The sequence below is a fragment of the Benincasa hispida genome, chromosome 2 (assembly GCF_027475165.1).
Source record: "Benincasa hispida cultivar pf3 chromosome 2, pf3_genome.v1.1, whole genome shotgun sequence".
Lineage (NCBI taxonomy): Eukaryota > Viridiplantae > Streptophyta > Magnoliopsida > Cucurbitales > Cucurbitaceae > Benincasa > Benincasa hispida.
The window spans coordinates 35,081,574-35,106,501 of NC_143479.1; the positions used below are offsets into that span (position 1 = coordinate 35,081,574).

Consider the following 24,928-nt stretch of genomic DNA (forward strand, 5'->3'; position numbering starts at 1 on the left):
TTTTCTCTAACTTCTCACTAGAATTCTCTACCCTTTTCCTCCTCAAGGTTCTTGGAGACCACACTTCCAAGTTCTTTGGATCCTTGAGGATAGCAAGGTAATCTCGTTGGTGGTGTTCTTCTACGTTAGAGAAGTTTGAGATTATTGACAATGATGGAAGAAGAAAACTAGAGGAATCAACAAAGGTAAGTTGTGACTTCTTCTATTCTTCCTTTTTCAAGCATGCCTATGTTTTATTTGAATGTTTATCCTATAAATGCATGATTTGTTTTCTATTTTTTGTTTCTTTAAAAATCAATTATCTAAATGCAAGGCGTTCACACGCTTCCGCTGGAGATTCGATCCCTTCACTCATATCTATTCCATTCCTTAGTTTCCTCTACACTTCAAAATATGGAAAATATTCATCTCAACTAACTACTCTTCAGGCACATACTTAATCCTAACAATTATCTTTGAAGAAAAATCTTGTCAAAAAATTATTAAATAAAAAAACAATGAAGAACACAAATTCCGAACACAAGATACATAAAAAATACACTAATGAACATGAGAAGATAATATTTAGTCGATTTCATTAATGATAAGATTACCGTATGGTGGAATAAAAGGAATCGAGCAAAGAACATTTTGTACTAAATCAAACATAATATGCATATATTCATACCTTTACGTGACATCGTTGAAAGATCTCGTATCGAAATCACCCACATTGCTCATCAAATAATAGTGAAGATGAGAAGAAAAATGATATCGATAACCACCATTCTAAGGAATCAAAATCAAAGTAAAGAAATGAAATGAAAGATTCTCCCCATTTTGCGCCTTTTATATTTATATGTAATATACATATTCTTTGTAGAAAGTCCTTACACGTTATTCCGACGTCTACAATTAAATCTTTCAACTGATCCCTACATATTTTTTTCTCACTCTCCTTCCATTTGCCCCCGAAACAAATAATTATACGAGATATCCTGAATAAAAAAGTCAGAGATAACAAAATGTTTCTAAAAACCATCAAAATCTTAGGGAGAATACTGAAACTCGGTAAAAAAATGCCAATTTCTCTCTCGAGATTAAATCTTTTATGAACAATCTCTAGGCACTATGCATAAAATCTTGGGCGAGATTATTGTGTTCACATCGAGTTTACGTAACCAACCACACAAACCACTTTTTTTAATAGCATGTATTTTAGAAACCAAACATATTTAATAAAAGGGAAGATCGAGATATGTACTTGTTTTTGTGATTTTATGCAAAGAGATGTGTTGCGAAAGAGAAATAAACCCCAAAATGTGAGAGTGAGAAATTTAGAACCAAAACTTGTAGAGTCAGCCAAATTATGGGTTTCTAACGGTGACATAATAATAATAGGATAATATAATATTTGAGGGCATAATGGTAAAACTAATATTTTATTAATGAATCCAAACATGTGATCGAATACAAATTTTCAAGTTTCTTACACAAGATGACCTTAGAAAAACTATTTTAACGAGTTTTGAAAAACCGTACTAGTTTTTTTAATGTTGATACTTGAGAAGATTATTTTTGACAATTTGTCAAAAATTCAACTCTATTTTTACAAAACATTACACTTGTTTGCAAATACTTTTTTTTTCAAACAACTTTTTTTTAAGATACTTAGGGGGCGTTTGGGACAAGGATTATCATCAAAATATAATAACCACCTCTTGCTATAGTAAAAAATATTTCAAAACCTCAAATTAACTACGGTCAACACTATTTCAAAACCCCACGTGCTACTATATTTACTATTTACTACCGTTTTATTATTTTATATTCATCATTTTTTTTTATTTGCTACAATATTTACTATTTTCTTCCTCATAATTTATACCCTAAATACAAACTATCATAATAACCATAATAACCTAGAAGTATAATAACTAACACATTGCTCCAAATGCCTATTTAATAACTCATACATTACCCCAACTCCAATCCCTAGGCGGTTGAGCCGCCGCCCGAAAAATTGGGTGCAACCAAATTTAGAGGGAAGGTCACCCCGCCAGTTACAATCGAAAAGCTCAGTCTGTTCTGTTCCAATCTCAAAGACAATGAAAGAAGGCGAGGAAGAGACTACTGAGTTCGTCACTCCAGGTGAAGTTCTCGGAATCTTTTCCGACTTCAGACCTGGAAGAGGCGCTTATGTCTTCAACAACACTGTTTATGCTTCTCTTTCTGGTTTCCGCCGCACTATTCCTCCTCCCACCGACTCTTCGGATCTAGTACAACTCTTTTTCTTCACTCTTTCTGTTTTTTGCTTCATCTTTTGATGTTTACTTCACATGTTTTGGTCTTGAGATCAAAGGAATTGCTTTCTTTGAACCCCATTTGAGTTTTCTTTTGGAATTGAAGGCGGGTTTGGGGTGCTTTAGCAAAGGAAAGGAATTCTATATGATGTGTTTCGATTTGTCAGTCTGAAGGAAGGAAAACAGGCGTTCTGGATGTAGGGAGATTCAACATCTAATGTACTTTTCTCAGAATCCTGTTATAGTTTTTTGGCTAGGTGATACTTTGTCGGTTTAATTTTGACTCCATCTTAGGATTTAACTATGGAAAGTACTAGGTTAGCAAAGTTCATAATCATGCCTATGGTAATGTAAATTTACAAAATGCAGGGGATATGAGATATCCTACACACCAACGAGTTACAAAAATGAGGTCCAATTGGTGAATATATGAGTTAAGCTACAATTACAAGATAAATTAGATAAAGAAGGTTGGGTAGATGCAAAGTAAGTAACCAAATCCCTGAAAAGTGAAAACATCCTTGCCAGTTTCTTGATTACAGAAAATTCTGGAGTCCTTTCAAACCACAGCCTCCAGAAAATAGCAAACATCCAATTGGACCAAAGAATCTTGGCCTGGGCCTTAAAAGGAGAATCGCAATAAGTTGAAGGTGGGGCATTTTAAGCTTTGTTTGGCCAACAACAATGAAAATTGAAAATACTAATAATCTTTCCCAACAACCAGCTGCAAAAGGGAAAAATAAGAAGAGATTCATCAATGATTCATCGTTCCTGTTACAAAGAATACTCCAGAGAGTGCCTAATTTCAAAGGATTCTTTGGATTCTATAGCATGTGTTCAACCTCTCAAAGAAGAGAATTCACAAAAAACCCTAACCTTTTCAGGGCACATTACGTGCCAACCATAACTCTAACCCTAACCCTCCTCTTTATTGCCTCTCAAAAAAAAAAAAAAAAAAAGTCTCTAATCGTCTTCTCCAAGAGTTAAGAATCTGGCTAGGGCAAGAGAAAACTGAAAAAGTAGTACATTAGTATATTTGTGAGGATTGATTTAGCCAAGGTAATTCTACCACCTTCAATAAGATAAGCTTTTCCACTAAGCTAGATTTATATTCAATTTTATCAGCAATTGGTAGCCAAAAGGAAGATTTCCTTGGATTACCACCTAAGGGCATCCTCAAATACTCAAGTGTCCATACGGAAACAATACAACCCCACAACTTAGCCACTGGTGAACCCTCATCCCTACAAATTTTTAAACCAACCAAGAGACTTGGATGATCTTTAGACCTAAAATAACCTCAAAACCAACAAAAGGTATAGATTTGTCATGGACAGAGAAAAGGAGTGTGTCATCAACATGAAAGTTGAAAATGTGAGCACTTCCGCCTCTTTTGGATAAACCCCTTGTTGATTTATGCCTTAGTTGTTGATTTATTCCTCAATATGCTGTAATTAGGTTTGATTATTTTGGTAGGATATTTTTTCCTTTTATGTTTAGGGTCTTCTCTCTATTTAAGACATACCTATGTATGTTTATAAAGTAAGAAATTGTGGAATTATTTAATAAGATTCTAATTTACCACCATGATGTTAGAGCAAAACAAAATAAAGCTCTAAAAGAAAAAAACCCTTCCCCTAGCTACACCACCAACTTCCGCCGCCTTCACTGCCACTGCTTTCGTTAATGTTTGTTGTTGAATGTTGACCAACCATCTCAAACCCTTTTGACCGCTCGACGCGACCCTATTGAAGATCCATTTTGTTCTGTTTTTGTTTGAACCCGTTTCTGCTCGAAGACCCACATACCCACAATTTCGTTTATGTCACCTCTTACTGGAAGTTTGTGTCGTTTGTCCATTTGCTCCAATTGTCTACATTCGTTCGTTTGGCAACCTTCATCTTCTTTGTTCCTCTTTTTGGTTTCTATTTGTCCATGGCTTGACTTTTTTTTTCCCTTGGTGATGTTCTCTTTTTGTATTCAATTTATCTGTGTGGGCTTATTGTGATATTTTATATTTTGGTTAGTGCTCTTTGTTAAAGATCCTAGTACGAACCACGTTAGATGACAAGTCATTGAATGGCCAAAGCTTCTGACAATTGCCATACTCTGAAAGTCCAAATTACCACAATTCGATTTAATGGAGACAACTTTCTTCAATGGTCACAAAGTGTTCAGCTGTATGATTGGTTATCTTATTGGAGATATCCTGCCAAGGATGGTTCTCTATTTTCTATGTGGGATGTTGAAAATTCCATGGTTATGACTTGGTTGGTGAATTCCATGACTGAGGAAATTTGTTCCAACCACGTGTTATTCCACTGCGAAAGACTTATGGGACAATGTCAATTAGATGTATTTCGATTGGGTCAATCAATCAAATGTGACTATTGGAGTTGAATCTCCAACTCAGCAATATTCGACAAGGAGGGGATACCATTACACAATATTTTCACAAATTGACAAGAATTTGGCAAGAGTTGGATTATTTGATAATTATGAATGGCATTCAACGAAAGATCAAATGCACTACATTAGGAAGTGCAGGTGTGATCTTAGGAGTAACGTGGTTGGAGACTTTGGGCAAAATTGAAATGGATTATTGCTTATGGATTATGAAGTTTCAGGTGGGAGAATGGATGGTTCACCTCCATGGAGATCATCGTTTGGTGAAATCCCAAATTTCCTTGAAGTCGATGATGAAGATGTTGGGAAGGGAAGATCTTGGGATGTTGGTGGAACTTAGTGTTCTAGATACGGGGTTGAAGGATGATAGCAAGGTTGTACTCCACACTTGTGACCAGCAGATCCCCGAAGCTGTCCGATTAGTTCTTCAGCAATTTGAGAAGGTGTTTATGACCCCAACTACTTTTCCACCCAAAAGACACCATGATCATGTGATCGAATTGGAGCCAGGGACCGGGCCTATCAATGTTCGACCATACCGATATCCACAATTTCAGAAAGACGAGATCAGAAAAATGGTCAATGAGATGTTGATGGCTGGAATTATACAGCCAAGTAGAAGCCCTTTCTTTAGCTCGGTTCTCTTTGTCAATAAAAAAGATGGCAGTTGGCGGTTTTGTGTGGACTATCGAGCCCTCAATCGAGCGACCATACCAGACAAGTTTCCCATTTCAGTGATTGGTGAGTTGTTGGACGAGCTGTTTGGTGCTACTGTTTTTTCAAAGATAGATTTGAAATCTAGTTACCATCAGATTCGAGTACGAAGGTCAGACACCCATAAGACTACATTTAGGACTCACGAACGCCACTACGAATTTCTAGTGATGCCATTCGGGTTACGAAATGTTCCTTCGACTTTCCAAGCAGCCATGAATGATATTCTGAGACCTTGTTTGAGAAAATTCGTTTTGGTTTTTTTTGACGACATCCTCGTTTATAGCCGATCAATGGAGGACCATGTGGAGCACTTAATGATTGTGTTAGACATATTGTAGGGCAATAACTTCGTAGCCAATTTGAAGAAATGTCAGTTTGCCGTTCCTTGTGTTGAATACCTCGGTCATTTGATCTTGGCTGGTGGGGTAGCAGCTGACCCGTCCAAGATCAAAGCAATGCAGAAGTGGTCAAAACCCAAAAATATTAAGGAACTAAGGAGCTTCCTTGGTCTATCAGGTTATTACCCGAAGTTTGTGGCTAATTATGGGTCACTCACATTACCTCTCACACAACTATTAAAAAAGGGTAACTTTGGGTGGAATCGAGATACGGAGGAAGCTTTTAACCATTTGAAAACAGCTATGATATCCCTACCATTCCTATCACTACCAAACTTCAATGAACCGTTTGAGATTGAATCAGATGCCTCTGGGGTTGGTATTGGGGCTGTCTTGATGTAGAATCATAGGCCTCTTGCATATTTTAGTTCGGCGTTACTTCCAACACATCGTTTTAAGGCCGTGTATGAGCGGGAGCTGATGGCCATCGTATTAGCCATACAGAGGTGGCATTTGTACTTGTTGGGCAGACACTTCGTGGTACGAACGGATCAGAGAAGTCTGAAGTTTTTATTGGAATAAAAGTGATTGCATGGGAGTATCAAAGATGAATTGCGAAGCTTTTGGGATACGACTTAAGCATTGAATATAAGCGAGGTTCTGAGAATTCAGCAGCAGATGCATTATCGAGATTACCTCCAGCCTTGGAGTTTGGTTTAATGGGTGTGGTGGAGGGGCTGAATACATCAGTTTTTGTTGATTAGGTATGTGCAGATCCCACGCTCAATGCCATCAAAGAGTCGTTATTACTTGGCCAAACTGTGCCTAGTGGGTACTCATTACGAGGGGACTTACTTTACTATCAAGGTCGCTTGGTTATCCTGGATACATCTCCTACCATTCCCCTCTTACTAAACGAATTCCACAACAGTCCAGTAGGAGGTCACCAAAGGGCTTTGAAGACTTACCAACGATTAGCCTGTGAAGTGTTCTTGAAGGGTATGAAAGCAAGAGTTTGCACGTTTTTGGCGGAATGCGCTGTCTGCGGGCAAAATATCTAACCTTGGTGCCGACGGGATTGTTGCACCTCTTGCCCATTCCAGATAAAGTATGGGATGATATAACCATGGATTTCATCGAGGAATTGCCTAAATACGATGGGTATGACACTATTTTAGTCGTAGTTGATCGATTGTCCAAGTATGCCTATTTTATTCTTTTAAAACACCCTTTCTCAACACACTATGTGGTTGTTATTTTTGTTCGGGAAGTGGTTCGGTTGCATGGGTATCCTCGGAGTATAGTTTTCGATAGAGATAAAATCTTCACAAGTTTGTTTTGGGAAGAACTATTTCAAGCCTTAGGGACACAATTACGACGGAGTATGGCCTATCATCTACAAATAGATGGGCAATCTGAAGTAGTTAATCGAGTTATTGATCCTATCTTCGCTGTTTTATAATGGGGAAACCAAAGCAGTGGGCCAAATGGATTTCGTGGGCTGAATTCAGCTACAACATATCTTTTCATATGGCTACACACTTGACTCCATTCGAAGTATTGTATGGCTATCCCCCACCGCCTATACTGCATTACGAGAAAGGATTTAGTGTTGTGGGAGAGGTCGATGTACAGTTGTGCGACTACGATGAAATGTTAGCTACTTTAAAGGAATCTCTAAACAAAGCACAACAAAGAATAACCAAGGCTACCAATGAGAAAAGAAGGGATGTGGAGTTGATTGTTGGGGAGTGGGCCTATTTAAAGTTGAAACCTTCTCATCAATTGTCCTTAGCTCGATATAAGCACTCGAAATTGGCCCCTCGATTCATAGGGCCTTTCCAAATCATTGAACGGGTGGGGAAAGTGGTGTATCGACTGAATTTACCGGTGGGTACAGGCTTACATCCGGTATTCCATGTATCCTTGTTGCGGAAAGCCATGGACCATAATTTTCCCGTCTTTCCCATCCCCAAAGATTTGGCGCCTGACTTGTCTTATGTGCTCTAGCCAGAGGAGGTATTAGGGGCACGGGATTCACCTACTAATTAGGGAGCTTTAGAGGTGTTAATTCGATGGGAAAATGGCTTGGCGGTAGATGCCACTTGGGAGTTAGCATTAGTAATGAAAGAACGGTTTCCTGAATTCCACCTTGAGGACAAGGTGGCTCTTTGGGGGCGGGTAATGATAGGCCTCGGGTCACTAAGGTGTATGTACGTAAGCGTGTGAGAGGCAAGGGAGAGTAAGGTATGTAATACGTGAGAGAGAGTTGAGGGATTGTGTGGGGCCAAGGGAATATTGTTAGTTAGGGGAGCCTAAGAGAGGTGTATATATTTTTTTAGGATTATGGGGTTAAGGCATCTTGAATATTATGCTTGATTGTAATAGCTCTCTGTGAGAGTCTTGGAGAGAATAGGGAAGCTCTCGAATCCTCACTAAGTGTTGATAAATAAATTGGTTTGGCTGAAGCCTATCAATGTCCTTGATCTCTTTATTTGTCTTAATTCATCTTCGTGGATTATTGATTTTGGAGCCTTTGACCATATGACTAGTATATCTCGATTATTTGACTCACATTCTCCATTGTACTGCACTGAAAAGATATGAATTGTCGATGGTAGTTTCAATTATATTTCAAGAAAAGGAACCATTCGTTTGACCAAGAAAATTACCTTACAATGCGTCCTTCTTGCTCCAAAATTAGCCTGCAACTTCTTGTCTTGTAGTAAATTCTCTAAAGGTACTAACTATCGCATCACTTTCTTTGAAACCCATTGTCTGTTTCAGGACGAGGGAGATGATTGGACATGCTAAGTTGATTGATGGTTTTGACAATTTTGATAAATCTCCAACTAGTGATAAAAAAGTTCATGGCTTAAATTGTATTAGTTCTTCTATCAAAGAAACAAGCATGCTCTGATATTTTAGTCTATGATATCCCAATTTCTTTTATCTTAAGTTTTTGTTCCCAAATTTATTTAAAGGAATTGATTGTTTTCAATGTGAAAGTTGTATGGTATCCAAAGTGAATGCACCTATAAAAATGTGAATTTCTTGCTAAATTAAAAGGTAATCCTGAAGAATAAAACTTTCATGCAATAATTGCATGTAATTAGTGTCTTGATGGCAAGTTAAATGATCTTTCTATTGCACAAGTTTTTCAATTTGGGGCACACATTCTTGTATTGGCACCATGGTTCAGAGACAATGGCCTCTGTATTATGGCCATACCCACTAGGACAAAGAAAAACAAAAAACAGACGACAAAACAAAAGAAGAGCATGAAAGAGATCCAAAACTTGGAATGCTTGATGTCATATGAAAAAAAGGCTACATCTTTGATTCAAGAGGGGTCTCTGTTGGCTTGAATGCTAGCTCTGCGATTTCCCTTCCTTTTTTTGGCTTTGTGAAGGGGTCGCCTGCAGGCGCTTTTGGCTTGATTCTGGTTTCTGCTTTTGGGGTGCTTCAGTTTGATGTTCATTGGATTGTTGCTTTGTTTAGTTTTCCCCTTATTTGTGGGTTTCTTGCATTGTCAATCCATTTTACATCTTTCTATTTTTCTATCCTTTTTTGTCACCCCCTAGTTTGTATTTTTCATCTGATTGAGTTGCCCATTGGCTCATCTTGTAATTTTTATGATGATTTTGCTGTACTCTTTGGATATATCATTTATCAATGAAATTGTTTCTTATAAAAAAAAATGGTTACTTTATTTTCATTCATCAATATTTTCCAATATCTTGATCTTCAATTTTTATGTGTAATCCTCCGCCTCTGATGTTGACGCTATGCCTGATTTGCATTTTTAGAGATCAACTGTGGAAGTGACTGGTCATAAGGCCCATGGTGCTGTTCCAGCTCCTGGATCTATTGTCATAGCTCGAGTAAGTTTCTTTTGCCCTTGTCATCTATTTGTGCATGATATTTAAATTGCCATCACTCTTTGACTTTAGCACCTGACCTGATGATGGACTGAGGCTATAGTTGCTTCCACCCCCCGTTTTCCCTTTCCTCATTTGTTTTTTGAGTTTGATATAGCAGAGTATTAATCTCTTTTCATTTCTTCAATAAAAAGTGTTAGTTCCTTTTTTAGATGAATAACCAAACTTTCACTTAGATAAAAATAGAAGAATTATTGTTTCTTTTTCAGATGATAGCCGGAACTTTCTTTGAGAAAAAAAAAAAAAACGAAAGATTAAGAGCATACAAAACGAGAGGCAACCTACAAAAAGGGCATCCGGTCTAGCAATATAAGTCCAAGCGAATAATTACAAAAAACTTAGTTACATACGCCCACAGAGACACGTTGAAACAAATACAAGACCAAATTGACACGTGGAGGTCTCTCAAATTCTAAAAATTCTATTGTTCCTCTCTTCAGATTCCCCAAACAATAGCGCACATCTCAGCTTGCCACAAAAACTTTCATTTCTATTGAAAAAGAGGATGGAGCAAGAACTCCTCAACCAGATGTCTACATCCTTTTTGTCTGGCCAAGATAACATCATGCTCCTCCACACACCACCTCCAAATTGGTAAAGTGTTGTTTTTTGTTTTAAAAAGAATGGTAATTTTGCATCTTTGATGTGTTAAACTCTTAGGGGGTGTTTGGCCCATGGATTTGGAATTAGGGAGGTTTGACATTTGAAGTCAAAACCATGTTTGGGCACTTGGAATAATATTCTTGGGATTAAGAAACCAAATGGTTTGGAATATGATTTTTAATGAATGTCATAGGTCTGAGAAAAAATTCCCTTCATCTCCTACCTCTTGCCAATAGTCGTCGATGACCGTGAGCAACAAACATTAGTCGACTTTATGATCGACCGTCGACGATTGATTGTCTCGACTGTTATCGAGCGGTTGCCTTGACTGTCATTGTCGGTGAACGATCGTCGTGACCATTAACAAACGACCATAGTGACGGCCAATGACCAAGTCATGACCCTTGGTGACTGATTGTTGTTATGGTCAACGATCGACTGATCGTCTTAACCGTCGATAACCAACTGTTGGCTGGCGATCGACCATTATGACCGTTAACTATCGATGACTCAACCGTTGGTGACCGATCATCTTGATTGCCGGTGACGGACCACCGCTAACGACTAATTGTTGTGATTGTTAATGATCGACCTTACCGATGGTCAACAACCAAAATGTCATGACGCTCGACAACCGACGAGCCGTCTTGACCGTCGACAATCAACTGATCATCATGCCATGATCAATTGACCTTTGTGATTGTCTTTGATCAATGAATAGTTGCTGGTGATAGTCGAGAATTTTTGTCAGCAGACTGCCTGTGATCATTGGTCGTTGGCAACTATTTTTCTTCCTCCTTTTTCCCTTGGATTTCTCATTCTTTTCCCCTTCCTTATTTTCACAAAAATAAAAACAATCTCCCTTATTCTAGGATCTTCCTCTTGAAGCAATGTGTCAATTATGCTAGTTGTGGACTCGTGGATGGTCAGATGTTCTGTCACTCACACTGCATGCTGCTGGTCACTAGGGTTTTGTTTTCTGTTTTCCCCTATTTCTTCTCTTCATCTCTCTCCCCTTTTTACTCATTTTCACATGCTCAAAAAATAAGAAATCGATTCTTTCATCTAGGAGTTCTAAAGACTAGAGTGTTGCATCAATCGTGCTGCTGATGGGTTATCAAATTCTCTTCACTGGCCATTACACGCCTACCATCGTTGGTGATTGTCATCCACTAGTGGTCACCAACAATTTTTTTTTCCTTTCCTCCTTTCTCCACCTTTTCCCTTCAATTTCTCATTTCCTTCTCTTTCATTTTCCCATGAAAAATAGAAAACTGACTGATGGATTAAGAATGTGTTCGGTATCGAAAATCGATGTTAATTCGACTCCAAACCGACACAAAAACAAAATATTTATAAATCACCGAAACCTACTTCTTATACTAACAAGTAGCATAAGCGGCGAGTACGAGGTCGAACCACAGGGAGGCCAGGATTTAATCTTCTTTTAAGTTAAATTGACTATAAAAAGCAGTAAAAACAGGGTTTTGGTTTTGGATAAAATGAAAACATGCAAGAAATTAAAACAAAAGGGATAAATGTAAATTAGGATTGATCTATCTAGTTTCTAGAGCCATTCAATGCAATTTCTATCCTCGATTTCTGAAAGTTAAACATGCAATTGATTCATGTATGTACAATTACTCGGTCGATGCGATCTAACTAGCCGCTGCAAAGGTGGACAATTAGCAAGAATCTACTCAAGAAAGCATCCTAATTATTGATTAAGGTTGGAAAGACCATATCCTAACTAATCTACATGCTTTTAATTTCTACTAGGTTGGATAGCGGCCATATAGAACTAAAAACACATGCATTACGATTTAGGATTCAATTGTGTCGATTAATTGTTAGGAAAGCCATATTCAATTAACCAATTTTATCTTCAAACCTAGCAGTTCATGCATCTAGGAATAGCCATCAAATGCACAATTAACTAATGCTACTTAATTGATTTTTAGCTAGACATTCAGGTAAGAACGTGATGTAACTAAAAATCGATTAGTCATGCACGATTATGGATGAACAGTCAACCTCACCATTATGCTTTTAGAAATTATAATGGATTTGAAGAAGACACAAATTCAACATGCAATTTATTTTAAGAACACAAAATTCCCAAGAAATTAGCAAAGAATTAAAACTAAAAAAAACTAGACAGAAAACCATTACCTCGAGCAATCCATAGACAAATCGAAGAGGAAGATCCAATCCATCGTTTACAATCCAAAAGAAAATAAAAATCTAACCTAAAGATACAAAAAAGATAAAGGAGAAGAACTATCAGCCACTCCTCGGCCACCATCAGATTTTTCATTCCCTCTTTACCTAATTCAGAAAGAGAGCATTTATACCATAGGCGTGGCCTTGCAACGCTAGCAAGAGCATCGCAATGCTCTTGTCGACAGCAACTCTCGAGCGTTGGAGTAGAGGCCCAATGCTGCGTGCAACGTTTGCTTGCGGTGAGCACACATGCGCGGATGCGTTGGCGTTCTTTTAATCATCGCAGTGTTGCAATTCTACATTGCAACGCTAAGGGTAGCATTGCGACGCTGCCCTGTATCATCAGGTTTTGCCTTACAACGTTGCGGTAGAGCGTTGAACAAGGATTGTGACGCTCTGGTCAGAGGGGCATTTTGGTCATTTCTCCTCCTTTGAAGTCCGGGTTCTGTTTTACAGTATTGTGTTAGAGCGTTGAACAAGGGTTGCGACGCTCTGGTCATGGGCACTTTGGTCATTTCTCCTCTTTTGAATCTTAGATACTCAAATCACCTCCAAATTGCTTCAAATTAATCCCGTTTGACTCCAATTGCTCGATTCTACCTCTTCAGTGCTCAATACCTACAAAATAGGATAATTAACATTAAAAATCTATTAACGAGCCAAAATTAAGCTAGGAATTATAGCTCTTTTAAGAGCTATCAAAATGCTATTAAATGCAAACCTCAAAGATAAAATTCATTTCATGACTACAAGAAAAAAAAGATAATTTAGAGATTTAAAGCAAAACTAACTTTGTTATAAATGTGTTAGCATACTAAATTTCAAACTTTACTACTTTGTTATTGAAAGATAAATTTTGTTAGTTAAAAAAAAAGATAAATTAGAAATTTAAAGGCAAAATGAACTTTTTATAGAACTTAATTTCAAAGCTTTTTAACTTTGTTACTGAAAACTACCTTTTATATATAAAATTAATTAAATCATTGTTATTCATACATTATTGTCATGGAAATTAATGAACCAAATGAATTAATACAGGATTACAAAAGACAGAGCTAACATAAAAATTCATTTTAAAATGAATAGATTAAGTTTTTCTTTCAAAATCATCATAAAAATTGATGTAAAATACACTAGGAGATATAGAGTTAACAAAACAACGACTAAAAAATAGGAAAAAAATCATATTACCCAAACCCATGCTAGCATCCCAAACATTGACTTCAATCTTCAACATCCAGTGGGTTAAGGAAAACATCTTACATATATTGATTGGTCCAGTCGGAGCTTCAAGGTCAAAAGTTTTATGGTCTAATGCAATGCAGTAAAGGCTATATCTCCCAAATCTCCCAAAGAAATGTTAGAATCTTCCGAGACAAAGTCAAATCTGTCCTTGATTTTGCTATTTTCAACGCATTCTTTTGGTGTAAAAGTTTTGAAAAATTTACCGGCCATCAAGAGCCATAGTTTCTCTTTATCTATTGTTTATTTTATTTTTTTACTAATTGGAATCATTTTTTGTATTCATTTTAATCGGGTTCTTTTATATACCTTTGGATATTTCATCTATCAATGAAGTAGTATCTTATAAACCAAAAAAGAGCATATTATCCAAATTATGGTTTGAATGCAATTAGATGGTTTTTCACAACAAGCATCTTCCTTGGAATGATTGGTTTGACTCATCTCGTTTGAAGGCCTCTTTATGGTGTGGTGTTCACTTTCTAAAAACTTTGCAGAATATACTATTCAAAATATTTATCTCAATTGTAATGCTTGTTGCTCTCATAATTTATTTATGTCTTGTTGCTCTATTTTATTTTCTGTTATTGTTCTTTTCGTCTCCCCTTTTGGGTTTCATATGGATTTGACTTTTGAGCATTACTATTAGTCTCTTCTCATTTATCTATGAAAAGTGCTCCTTTCTTTTCAAAAAAAGGAAAAGAAAAAAAGAAACGTCTTACCTTTGGTTGCTTCTGAAGTGTTTTTGTTGCAGTCCACCTCACTGCTACCAACGTTCTTTTGGACTGTCCAAATAAAGACATACACAGGTTATCTTTTATAGTGTGGGCTTCTTTCCAATGATAAAACAATAAGCTTTTAAAGTTTAAATAACACGTCACATGGCTGTGATCATTCCTTTTGCCTTTACAGTGTTCTGAACACTACTAATTGAGGCTTACACCTTTAAAGCCTCGAGGGCATAAGACCCCATGAATTCTACCAACTATGATTTTTCTTCCAACTCTTAACTCTTAACTTGTCGATAGTTTTTTTCCTCTCTTGGTATCCATCTTGAATTTGATTGATGTTTAGATTATCAGTCTATGGATGTCTAGGACAGTATTTCTTATTATCCTTACCTTAATTGTAGGTCACAAAAGTAATGTCTAAAATGGCATCAGCTGATATCATGTGTGTTGGTCCAAAGTCTGTGAAAGAGAAGTTTACTGGAATTATAAGGTTTGAAATGTGCTTTTATGAAGCTTTTATTTATTCGGTGTTCTTTTTTTTTTTCCGCATGCATTTTTTCCTTTTCTGTAAAAAGCTCTTCTACCATGTTCCAATTTTCGATTTATTTTTGCATTTTCTCGACAACCTTTACTCTATCTTGTTAATTCATAGTGCATGGAAATTAGATGATCAAGTGTTATGTGAATTAGGATAAAAGTTATGTTGATGGAAACATTATTTTAGAAAGCCTAATATGCAATGTAAAGAACCTCACGCACTTCACGTTGTTCAACATGAGCTTTGTGCTTACGATTTCTTGTTCAAAATAAAATCAGGAATAAATTAAGTCAAGAAAAACTTACACAAGAAAAAATATTGGTTCCTTTCCTTCAATTTGACCTGTCTTGAAGCCTAGGTACATGTCTGAAAATTATCAGAAATAGCATCTTTAACTTTTCATCTTACAACTAGCACCATTTTTAAAAATTCGTTCAAATAGTTTTTCTCGGTCCATCTCGGTTGAGATCAACCACCGGGATTTAGTTTAAAAAAAAACTTTGAACAGTATACACTGTGGGATGAGGCAAAGAGGTGGGCTTCAGTCACTAGAGCCAAATGAAATCAACGCATGGGTCCAGTTGGTTGAGAGGTTTATGGAGAAATTTTTCCCGCCCGCCGTCAATGCAAGAAGACGGAAGGACGTGTTAAATTTTGAACAGATGGGATATGAAACTTTGAGCACTGATTGGGTGCGATTCAGACAATTAGTGAAGAACTGTCCGCACATCGGGATTCCCGATTGCGTTCTGATGGAGACTTTTTATAACGGCTTGGATCGATCAACGCAAGCAGTTGCTGATGCCTCCGGGGCAGGAGGGTTAATGGACAAGACGTATACGGAAGTGAAGATCATCTTAGATCGCATTTCGTGAAATACAGATGATTGGATGGATAACGGGTATGAGGAAAGAGGCTTGGAACGAAGAACAGCAGAAAGTGCCATTGTACCAGCTGATACAATGACCACCCTGGCCGCCCAGATGGCCACAGTAACCTCGCTCCTCCAGACTATGGCTATTAATCAAAGACATCTCTCTCAAAGTGCAGCGCAAGCCAATGCGCTGACGCAAGTGGCAGCAGTAAGTTGCATCCAATGTGGAAAGGGACATTCAGTGGAAGTCTGCCCGTTAAATCAACAATTCGTATACTTTATTCACAATGAACCATGCAGCAACACCTACAACCCTGGTTGGCAGAATCACCCAACTTTCAGTTGGGGAGGGAATCACAACCAGGGGGACCAAAGGAATCATCAGAACAGTCATCCCGGGAATCGAGGTAATCCTCTGGTTTTCCTTAATCAGAATCACAGCCAAGGTAATTTTCAGAGTATACAGCCACACGACCAACCGTCCTCTTCTAACACCTCTTCGAGTACCTCGTTTTTGGAAACACTATTGAAACAATATATTGAGAAGAATGAGGCAATCAAGCAGTCGCAGGCTTCCTCCCTTAGAAATTTGGAGGTGCAAGTTGAACAGCTTGTGATCGAGCTTAAAAATAGAGCGCCTAGTACGCTGCCCAGCAGCTTGGAAGCATGGGGACCACGCGACAAAGAACAATGTCAAGCAGTGACATTGAGAAGTGGCAAGACGACGGTCCCCATGCCACCAGTACCGGATTCAGTGAAAAGGCCAGTAGACTCAATCATCAATGATGACCACTCAACCACAAACAACAGAATTACCAGTTCAGAAGAAACTACCTCTACAAAGAATGAATCTCAACAAGACTCAGAATCCAAGTCACTGTAACCCCCAGCTCCTAAAACACAGCAAGCAAGGGACCTCAATGAACAGTCAAGTGATCAGGAAGTACGGCGGGATCCTCTATCTTTCCCGTCTAGGTTGAAAAAGAAAGATGATAGCAAACAATTCAAGAGGTTCCTGGATGTTCTCCGACAGTTACATATCAACATTCCCTTAATAGAAGCGTTGGAACAAATGCCGAGTTATGTGAAATTCCTCAAGGACATACTCACCAACAAGAGGAAGATCGGGGAGAATGAAACGGTCGCATTAACGTATGAGTGTAGTGCGCTCTTTCAGAACAACATCTCCACTAAAATGAAAGATCCAGGGAGTTTCACATTGCCATGTTCAATAGGGGGAAAAGAAGTCGGAAATGTGCTGTGTGACTTAGTATAATCCTGATGCCCTTGTCAATCATCAAGAAGTTAACATCGGCAATGCAAGACCCACCACAGTTACGTTGCAGTTGGCCGATAGATCAATAACGCATCCAGAGGGCAAAATAGAAGACGTACTTATGCAAGTGGATAAATTCATCTTTCTTGCTGACTTTATTATATTGGATTATGAAGCTGACATTGAGGTGCCTATCATCTTGGGTCGCCCGTTTCTCGCAACAGGGTGAGCGCTGATCGACGTACAAAAAGGAGAACTGACCATAAGAGTCGACAATCAGCAAGCCAAGTTCAACGTTCTCAATGCATTGAAATACCCAGGTGATATGGAAAACCGTCAGTATGTTGGAGAGTTGTAGGAAGAACATTGGCACGAGTCTTGAGAAGAATCGGAGGAAGAAGACTTTGGGATTGGCGCAATGTGGGAGGAGAATTGCGTCGCAATACAAACTGAACCAGATTTTGAAACAATAAAGTTATCTGAACGAGCAACGCAGTGAACTAAGCCATCTTTGGAAGAAACACCCATGTTGGAGTTGAAGGCGTTACCAGTGCACCTCAAATATGTTTATTTAGGAGGCAATAACACTTTACCAGTTATAATCTCTGCCTCACTGAGCAAAGAAAAGGAGGAAGCACTTATTCAGATCCTTAAGAACAACGCAAAAGCCTTGGGATGGACCTTAGTGGACATTTGAGGGATCAATTCCTCGTATTGCATGCATAAGATTCGTCTTGAAGAAGAAAAAACAGGATCCATAGAGAGGCAGCGCTGTTTGAACCCCGCCATGAGGGAGGTTGTAAAGAAAGAGATTGTGAAGTGGCTTGATGCATGCGTCATTTATCCCATATCTGATAGCAGCTAGGTATGCCCAGTGCAGTGCGTTCCAAAGAAAGGAGGTATGACAGTCGTCACCAACAGCAAAAATGAGTTAATTCCTACCAGAACAACCACGGGGTGGAGAATATGCATGGATTATCGTAAGTTAAATCTGGCCACAAAGAAGGACCACTTTCCACTCCCGTTTATTGCTCAAACCATAGATCGGCTTGCGGGGAATAAATTCTTTTGCTTTCTTGACGACTATTCAGGGTATAACCAGATTGCGATTGCGCCGGAAGATGATAACCGGCGCATTTACCACATTAGTATTGCATCTAAACGACAACAATCCCCGTGTTCGACCTCAGGTCATTCTGAGAAACTTGCGTTGGAATTATACTTGGTTCCAGCGCAAGGAAACTTGTGACACATACTACATCATCGCATACTACGAAACATATCACTATCAACGCATACACTTAGAACGTAGTATCGCAATAGTATCTTTATCGCAAAGCACTTGAGCGCATAGAGCATAATCATTCATTCATTCATTCATAAACAACGCAAAAGATAAAGATAGATAACAAATTTAATACTACAAGTTTATGGCATTGTTGCTGGGGACATGAACTTTACATATTCATCATCAGTAGTGCATAAGCGATACATAACATACACAACACAACATTACATTTTTATCGTTTACATCGGTCGAGATCAACCATCGAGATTTAGTTTAAAAAAAAACTTTTTTTTATCTTATCGATTGTTTTGGCCCTTTCTCGATAGACTAAAGACCAAGATTCTAATATTTTTTCTAAATATTATATAATATACCCAAATCTTATATATTTTCAATTTTTCTCCAAATTTAGTTATCTTTACCAAATATTATATCAAAATTTTTAACCCAATTCTAATTTCCAAATCAATTTACCTATTATTTTTAAATTTTAAGAAATATTAAATTTTTCAAAAAAATTAATGGAAAATTTATAAAATTTTGATATTAATCTTAATATCGAAATTTTATATATTTTCCATATCTTACCTAATATTTTTTGCAAAATTTAATCTTCCCAAAATTTTAAAATCAAAATGAATCATCCATCTGAAAAAATCTAATTGGTAAATTCATTTGGAAATTTAAAAATTCTTATAATTGTGGAAACAATAATTGGCCAAAAATTATGTAAGAATTGAATATATATTTGGTAAAGATGAACAAATTTGGATAAAATTTGAAAATATATAAAATTTAGTATAAGATTTGGGTATATCCCATAATATTTGAAAAAATTAGTAAAATCTCGGTATTAAATCTGGCGAGATGTACTAAGAAAGGCCCAGAATGCCTAAATAATCGATAAGTTAGAAAAAGTTATTTAGGCCTAAATAATCGATAAGTTAGAAGGCCTAAATCTGGCGAGATGTACTGAGAAAGGCCAGAAGGCCTAAATAATCGATAAATAATCGAGCAAGTGCTTGTTGAATCCCACCTTGGTCCACAAATTGAGGTTTGGCCGTAGATGGACTCAATTGGGGCAAGCAGTGGCACCTTTGAAAAGGAGGTGGTATATCCTGAAACGCATTGACACCAATAAATTTGAATTTATTATTTTTTTTCTGCCTAATTGAAAGCTTTATTTCTTTGTTGAAGAAACCATTGCCTCCTAGATATGTTGCTGCGAAGGTGGTAAACCATGATTGTTAGTAAATATACCTATTGGCGTTGGAGTTTCCCCTATTTCATTAATCAATGAAATGTTTCTTATAAAAACATGATTATTATCCTACAATAGGAAATGTGTAGGACTACAGCCATTCTCTGTGCACAATGTGATGTAACTATGGGGCCTATTGTAACTAAGCTGTGATTGGTGCAGAGGGCACATCTAGAGAGTATATAAAACTCTTGAAATTTGGTGATAGGTATGTTTTTGGTGTTGTAAGTTTAGAACTCTTGAATTTTTTCTTAGGATGTATCTTTTGAAGCTGTTTGAATCAACTGGATTCTTTATTGAAAGTGGAAAAAAACTATTGCAGTTTTGGGATGGTAGCTAATGAAAAATTGAACCAAGGCTTGGTGAGGTGGAGAAAATCAAGGAGCTGGGGTAGATTTGAGAAAAGTTCCACAAATGGTGGTAAAGAAGTTGGAATGTATTTGGTATGCACAGAAAGGATTGATTGCAGTGGAGACAGCTTAGGACCATCATGGGAAGACACTTTGGCCTTTGGAGTAATCCTCATGAGAGTGGTTGAAGAAAGAGAGAGGCAGGAAAGAAAACAGATGGAATAGTTTCCAGAACCGATATGTGCTGAGGTAAACTGGAGATCAGAATGGTGACAATGTAGTGAATCACACTTATGACAACTTAGAATTTGAAAGGTGTTGTGTTATGGACAGATGGGGAAAGATCAATCCAAAGCTAGTATTGCCACCTGAGTCAACGACCATTCCCTTGCTGTTACAGGAATATAGGGAGTTTTGCTTTTGCTAATGCTTATTTGTTGTAGCCTTGGGAGGAGGGATATATGTATCTAGAACCCTAGTCCCTTGAAAGGGTCTTTGTGTAAATCCATTTTTCTTTGTTTATTCTCCCTTGAGTGATTTGGTATTTTCCTTGTGGTAGGTGAAAATTCCAAAGGTTAATTTTTTGTCTGGCATGTTCTCCATTTAAGAAAAAACACTTTAGATAGGATTTGAGGAGGGTGCCCAATTTGATGTGTCGTTGTGTTGCATCCCTTGTAGGAGAGCAGTGGAGGATCTTGGTCATTCTTTGGGGATGTGCTTTGCTTATGCTGTATAGAGTTGTTTTTGTAGGAGGTTGGCATAGATTTGGCCTGACATAGAGGTTGTAGAGAGATGTTTGAGCCTGCGGAGCGATCTCGCCATCCTCCTTTTTGTACCATTGTATGGGGACTTTGGGGAGAGAAAAGACCATAGACCTTTTAGAGGGTTTGAAAGGCCTTCGAGTCTGAGTAAGGTTTGGTTTTGTATTAGGTTAGGTTTGACGTTGTCCTTGTGGGTGTCCATTGTAATTATCTATAAGGTCTTATTTTGTTGGATTTGAAGTCAGAGTTTGTAGGTTGCCCCTCTTGTGGACTCTTCTTTTTGTATGCTCTTGTATTCTTTCATTTAGTCATTATTAAAAAAAATAATAAATAAGAAAAAGGAATGTGGGGACTGCCAACTAGCGAAGTATTTTGCTTTGCTGCCTGTGTGCTGTTACCACTTACAACCCATGCCAATTCCCAATAGAATATGGGAAGGCGTTTCTTGTGCTTTTATTGAAAGCTTGCTAAATCAGACGTGTACCCCTTGAACATGGTGGGGGTGGAAGTTCGTTTAAGCCTGTCCATTTCATTCATACGATATTCTTTCATCTTCTTAATTTGTTATGGTTCTTATGTAACTTTCTTCTATTTTATTAGAAAATTTAACTAAGGACATTGTTTCATATTACATGCTTTTCAGAAGTATAAGTTTGCTTACAATGATGGAAGTGGCAAACAACTGAACAAGAAATTTTTTGCTTTTCATATTGTTATAATGGTATAATTAAATAATCAAATTGACTTAAAATTGAAAAAATTTATCTTATCCTAAGGAGGAAGAAGACTCTCATGCTTACTCATCAAATCCATTTTTTTCATGAGAAAGCCTTCATTATACTGCTTTTTCAATTAGGTGGTATAAATATATTTTATATTATCTGTCTTTTATTTGAAATGTCGTTTAATCTATTCTATTTGGGAAATATTACTTTGAAACATTATTCATGCTTTCTGTCTTAAACCACCTAAAAATCATTTCTGTAGGCAACAAGATGTTCGAGCAATGGAGATCGATAAAGTAGATATGCATTTGTCATTTCGTCCTGGTGACGTTGTGAAAGCTCTTGTTGTATCCTTTCTGCCTGAAATTCCTCTGTTGCATGTTCATAAAGGATGCAAAGGACTTGTTTGGTAGATTTTTGGTGCAGAATTCTTCATTTGTCACACATGGTCAAAGGATCATCTTGTTTAGGTCAAATAAAATCTTAGACCTTAAAACGTTTAGAATTGTGTAGCAGGTCCTTGAACTGTAAAAGTGTTTAATCTCTGAACTTTGCTGTCTTATAGGTCCCTTGAACTTTTAAACGGTCTAATAGGCTCCTGAATATTCAATTTTGTTACTAATAGATCCATACCTTATTAGATGTTTTTTAAATTCACCAACCTATTGAACACAAAATTAAAAGGCCAAAGTTCTGGGTTTGTGTTGCTTGAACCTATATTCATGAATTTAAAAAAAAAAAAAATCACTAGTTCATGAGCCTAGTACATATGGACTTGAAAGTTTAGGAATTCATTAGACATTCTTAAAGTTAGTAAACCTATTAGACATAAAATTGAAAGTTTAGGAACTCATTAATTACTTCATAAAGTTGAGGATCTATTAGACAAAATATTAAAAATTTAGGGTCTAAACTTGTAATTTAACCATCATTAAAATAGGTTTAAGCTAACGGGAAATGTAAGCAACAACTAGTTCTTCCCACCATAAACTAGAATTATAAGAAACCAGCAGTATCCATAGTTGTTTGTAAAATTGTGCCATTGGAGGGCCAAAGATTGCTAAATAAAAAAAATGTATCTTGAAAACTGAAATGTTACCAGGTGTCTCTTCATATTATTCTCAGTTCTTTTTCTTGCGAATTATATTTCATCATTTTTCCTGATCATTTTTCACACTATTCTTGGAGGTTTTGATTTGTGTGCATTTATTTCTTACCCCAAATTTCCTTGACAAGTTCTCTCCGAAAGCTTTCTCTTGGAGATGCAAGGGCCTATCATCTATCAACTGCAAAAAATGAACTCGGCGTGGTCTCTGCAGAGAGCACAGCAGGTAAGACTAACGGTACTTTTGTGAAGCCTAAAAAGTTATTGTTTCCTTTCATGACATTTAAAGTAATCGGTATTCCTATCTTTCAAATTCAATCGAATAGGACAGCAAATTAATCATTAAAAGCAGAGTTCCGCTTGACTTGACCATGAGAGTGCTCAAACATATGCATAGAACCCTAGATATTCTTAAAGACATTGGCAAAAAATATTAATATTAATCTCAAATTTCATTTTAAGTTCCAATTTTTTGAAATAAAGGCGTTTGACATTAACCAAGTATAGGAGCATCGTGTAAATTCTTTCTGGTATGTTAGCACTTTGAATGTTCTGTTATTACTTGATTATGAATGAATAGTGATCCCCATAAGCATTCCTCTTACTGAAAATGCCCATTATTTTTACGATCGAATACATTCTATTTACTTGGTTTCTACTGCTCTTGCTTTCATGAATCATATGAACTAGTCTTGTGTACTTAGTTCCTCACTTGAAAGGGTTTGTTGTAACAAGTGTTTTGAAAGACGCTTTCAGGCATGTGCCGCATGTGCCTAGGTGTTAGGTTAGAGAAGGCGTGTGCCTTGAGGTTTTTTTATTATTAGAGAAACTTTCATAATGTTAAGTTTTAATGAGATTTCATACCTAAGTAAACCAATATTTTTATAAAATACAAAGTCTACCTAAAATATTAAAATTTGATTTTTTTTTTTTTTTACGTGTTAGGGACTACAATTTTGAAAATACAAGGACTAAATTGTTGCATACTAAAGTTCAAGGACTAAATTGTTACAAAATTGAAAACATAGGGACTAAATTGTTACAAATCAAAGTTCAAGAGGACTAAAAGTAACTTCATTCAAGTTTCAATTTTATGAAATAAAGACATTTGACATTAACATACATGTATAGGAGCATCATGTAAATTCTTTATGGTATTTTAGTACTTTGAGTCTTCTGCTATTACTTGATTATGAATGAATATTGACCTCCATGGACATGCCTCTTATTCAAAATGCCAACTCTTTCTACGATCAAGTATGTTCTATTTACTTTTTTTTACTGGTCCAGCTTTCTTGAATTATATGAACTAGTCTCGAGTTCTTCATTTGAAAGGGTTTATTGCGGTTGATTGTGTTTGAATGTAATTTTAGGTGCAGTGATGGTTCCCATAAGTTGGACAGAAATGCAGTGTCCATTAACAGGCCAAATTCAGCAAAGAAAAGTAGCCAAAGTTGGAGGATGACTTGCTTAACTGAGACAACGCTGTTCCTTTTTCTTTTTTTCCAATATCATCTTATTTTTCTTTTCATTTTCAATACTAGTTTCTCATTTATAATGTCGAGTATCGAGTTTAGAAAATTGCACATTGAATTATGGTAATTGTATACCATTTAGAGGGGTCCTTAATTTTCATATGGTATTGTTGATTCAGGATAGGAGGAAGATGATTATTATTGTAACATTTATTTTGTATGATCGAAAATATATAAGCAGTTTACCTAACTGTATTATATAAAGGAGGGATATCTTCTAATGTTGTTATACATTCTTACTTACTAATCTATCTCTATTCATTCTCTCTATATTAGGAAAATTGCATGGGTAGCAAAAAACCATAAAAGGGTATAGCAATAATTTTCTAAAATTGTACATATAGCAAAAAAGAAAATTAAATCCAGATTTTTTATTTTTTTAACTTTACGATTTTATCCTATTTACATGGCAATATATTTGGTATATCAATCAATTGATATGCTTTGTTTAAAGAATATCATGTATACAACTTATAATTGTGTTATGCTCGAGTTTTATTTTCAACATTTTCATAAGATTTACTAGTGTATGAGTTATTTAATTTGTATATTTAGAATATTATATATATTATATATATATATATATATATATATATATATATCATTTAGAAGATATTTAAGGGTTGTTTGGTTTAAGGTTTTAAAGATGTCTAGAAATTAAGTTTGGGAATAAGATTGTTGAAAATAAAGGATGATTGTATTTCGTTGTACATGAGAATGTTATCAAAATTT

General features: G+C 36.6%; 1 protein-coding gene and 1 pseudogene across 1 annotated transcript; both read left to right on the forward strand.

The window, feature by feature from the left end:
* The first annotated feature begins 1,934 nt into the window (after positions 1-1,934).
* LOC120071144 (Nucleic acid-binding, OB-fold-like protein) lies at positions 1,935-24,427 on the forward strand. The gene is made up of 6 exons (XM_039023231.2): positions 1,935-2,258; positions 9,553-9,627; positions 14,885-14,973; positions 21,819-21,903; positions 22,806-22,887; positions 24,035-24,427. Exons 1-6 carry the CDS (start codon positions 2,088-2,090, stop codon positions 24,124-24,126), a joined length of 594 nt encoding a protein of 197 aa, XP_038879159.1. The 5' UTR covers positions 1,935-2,087; the 3' UTR covers positions 24,127-24,427.
* On the forward strand, positions 15,912-17,666 carry LOC150037857 (uncharacterized; annotated as a pseudogene).
* Positions 24,428-24,928: the final 501 nt, after the last annotated feature.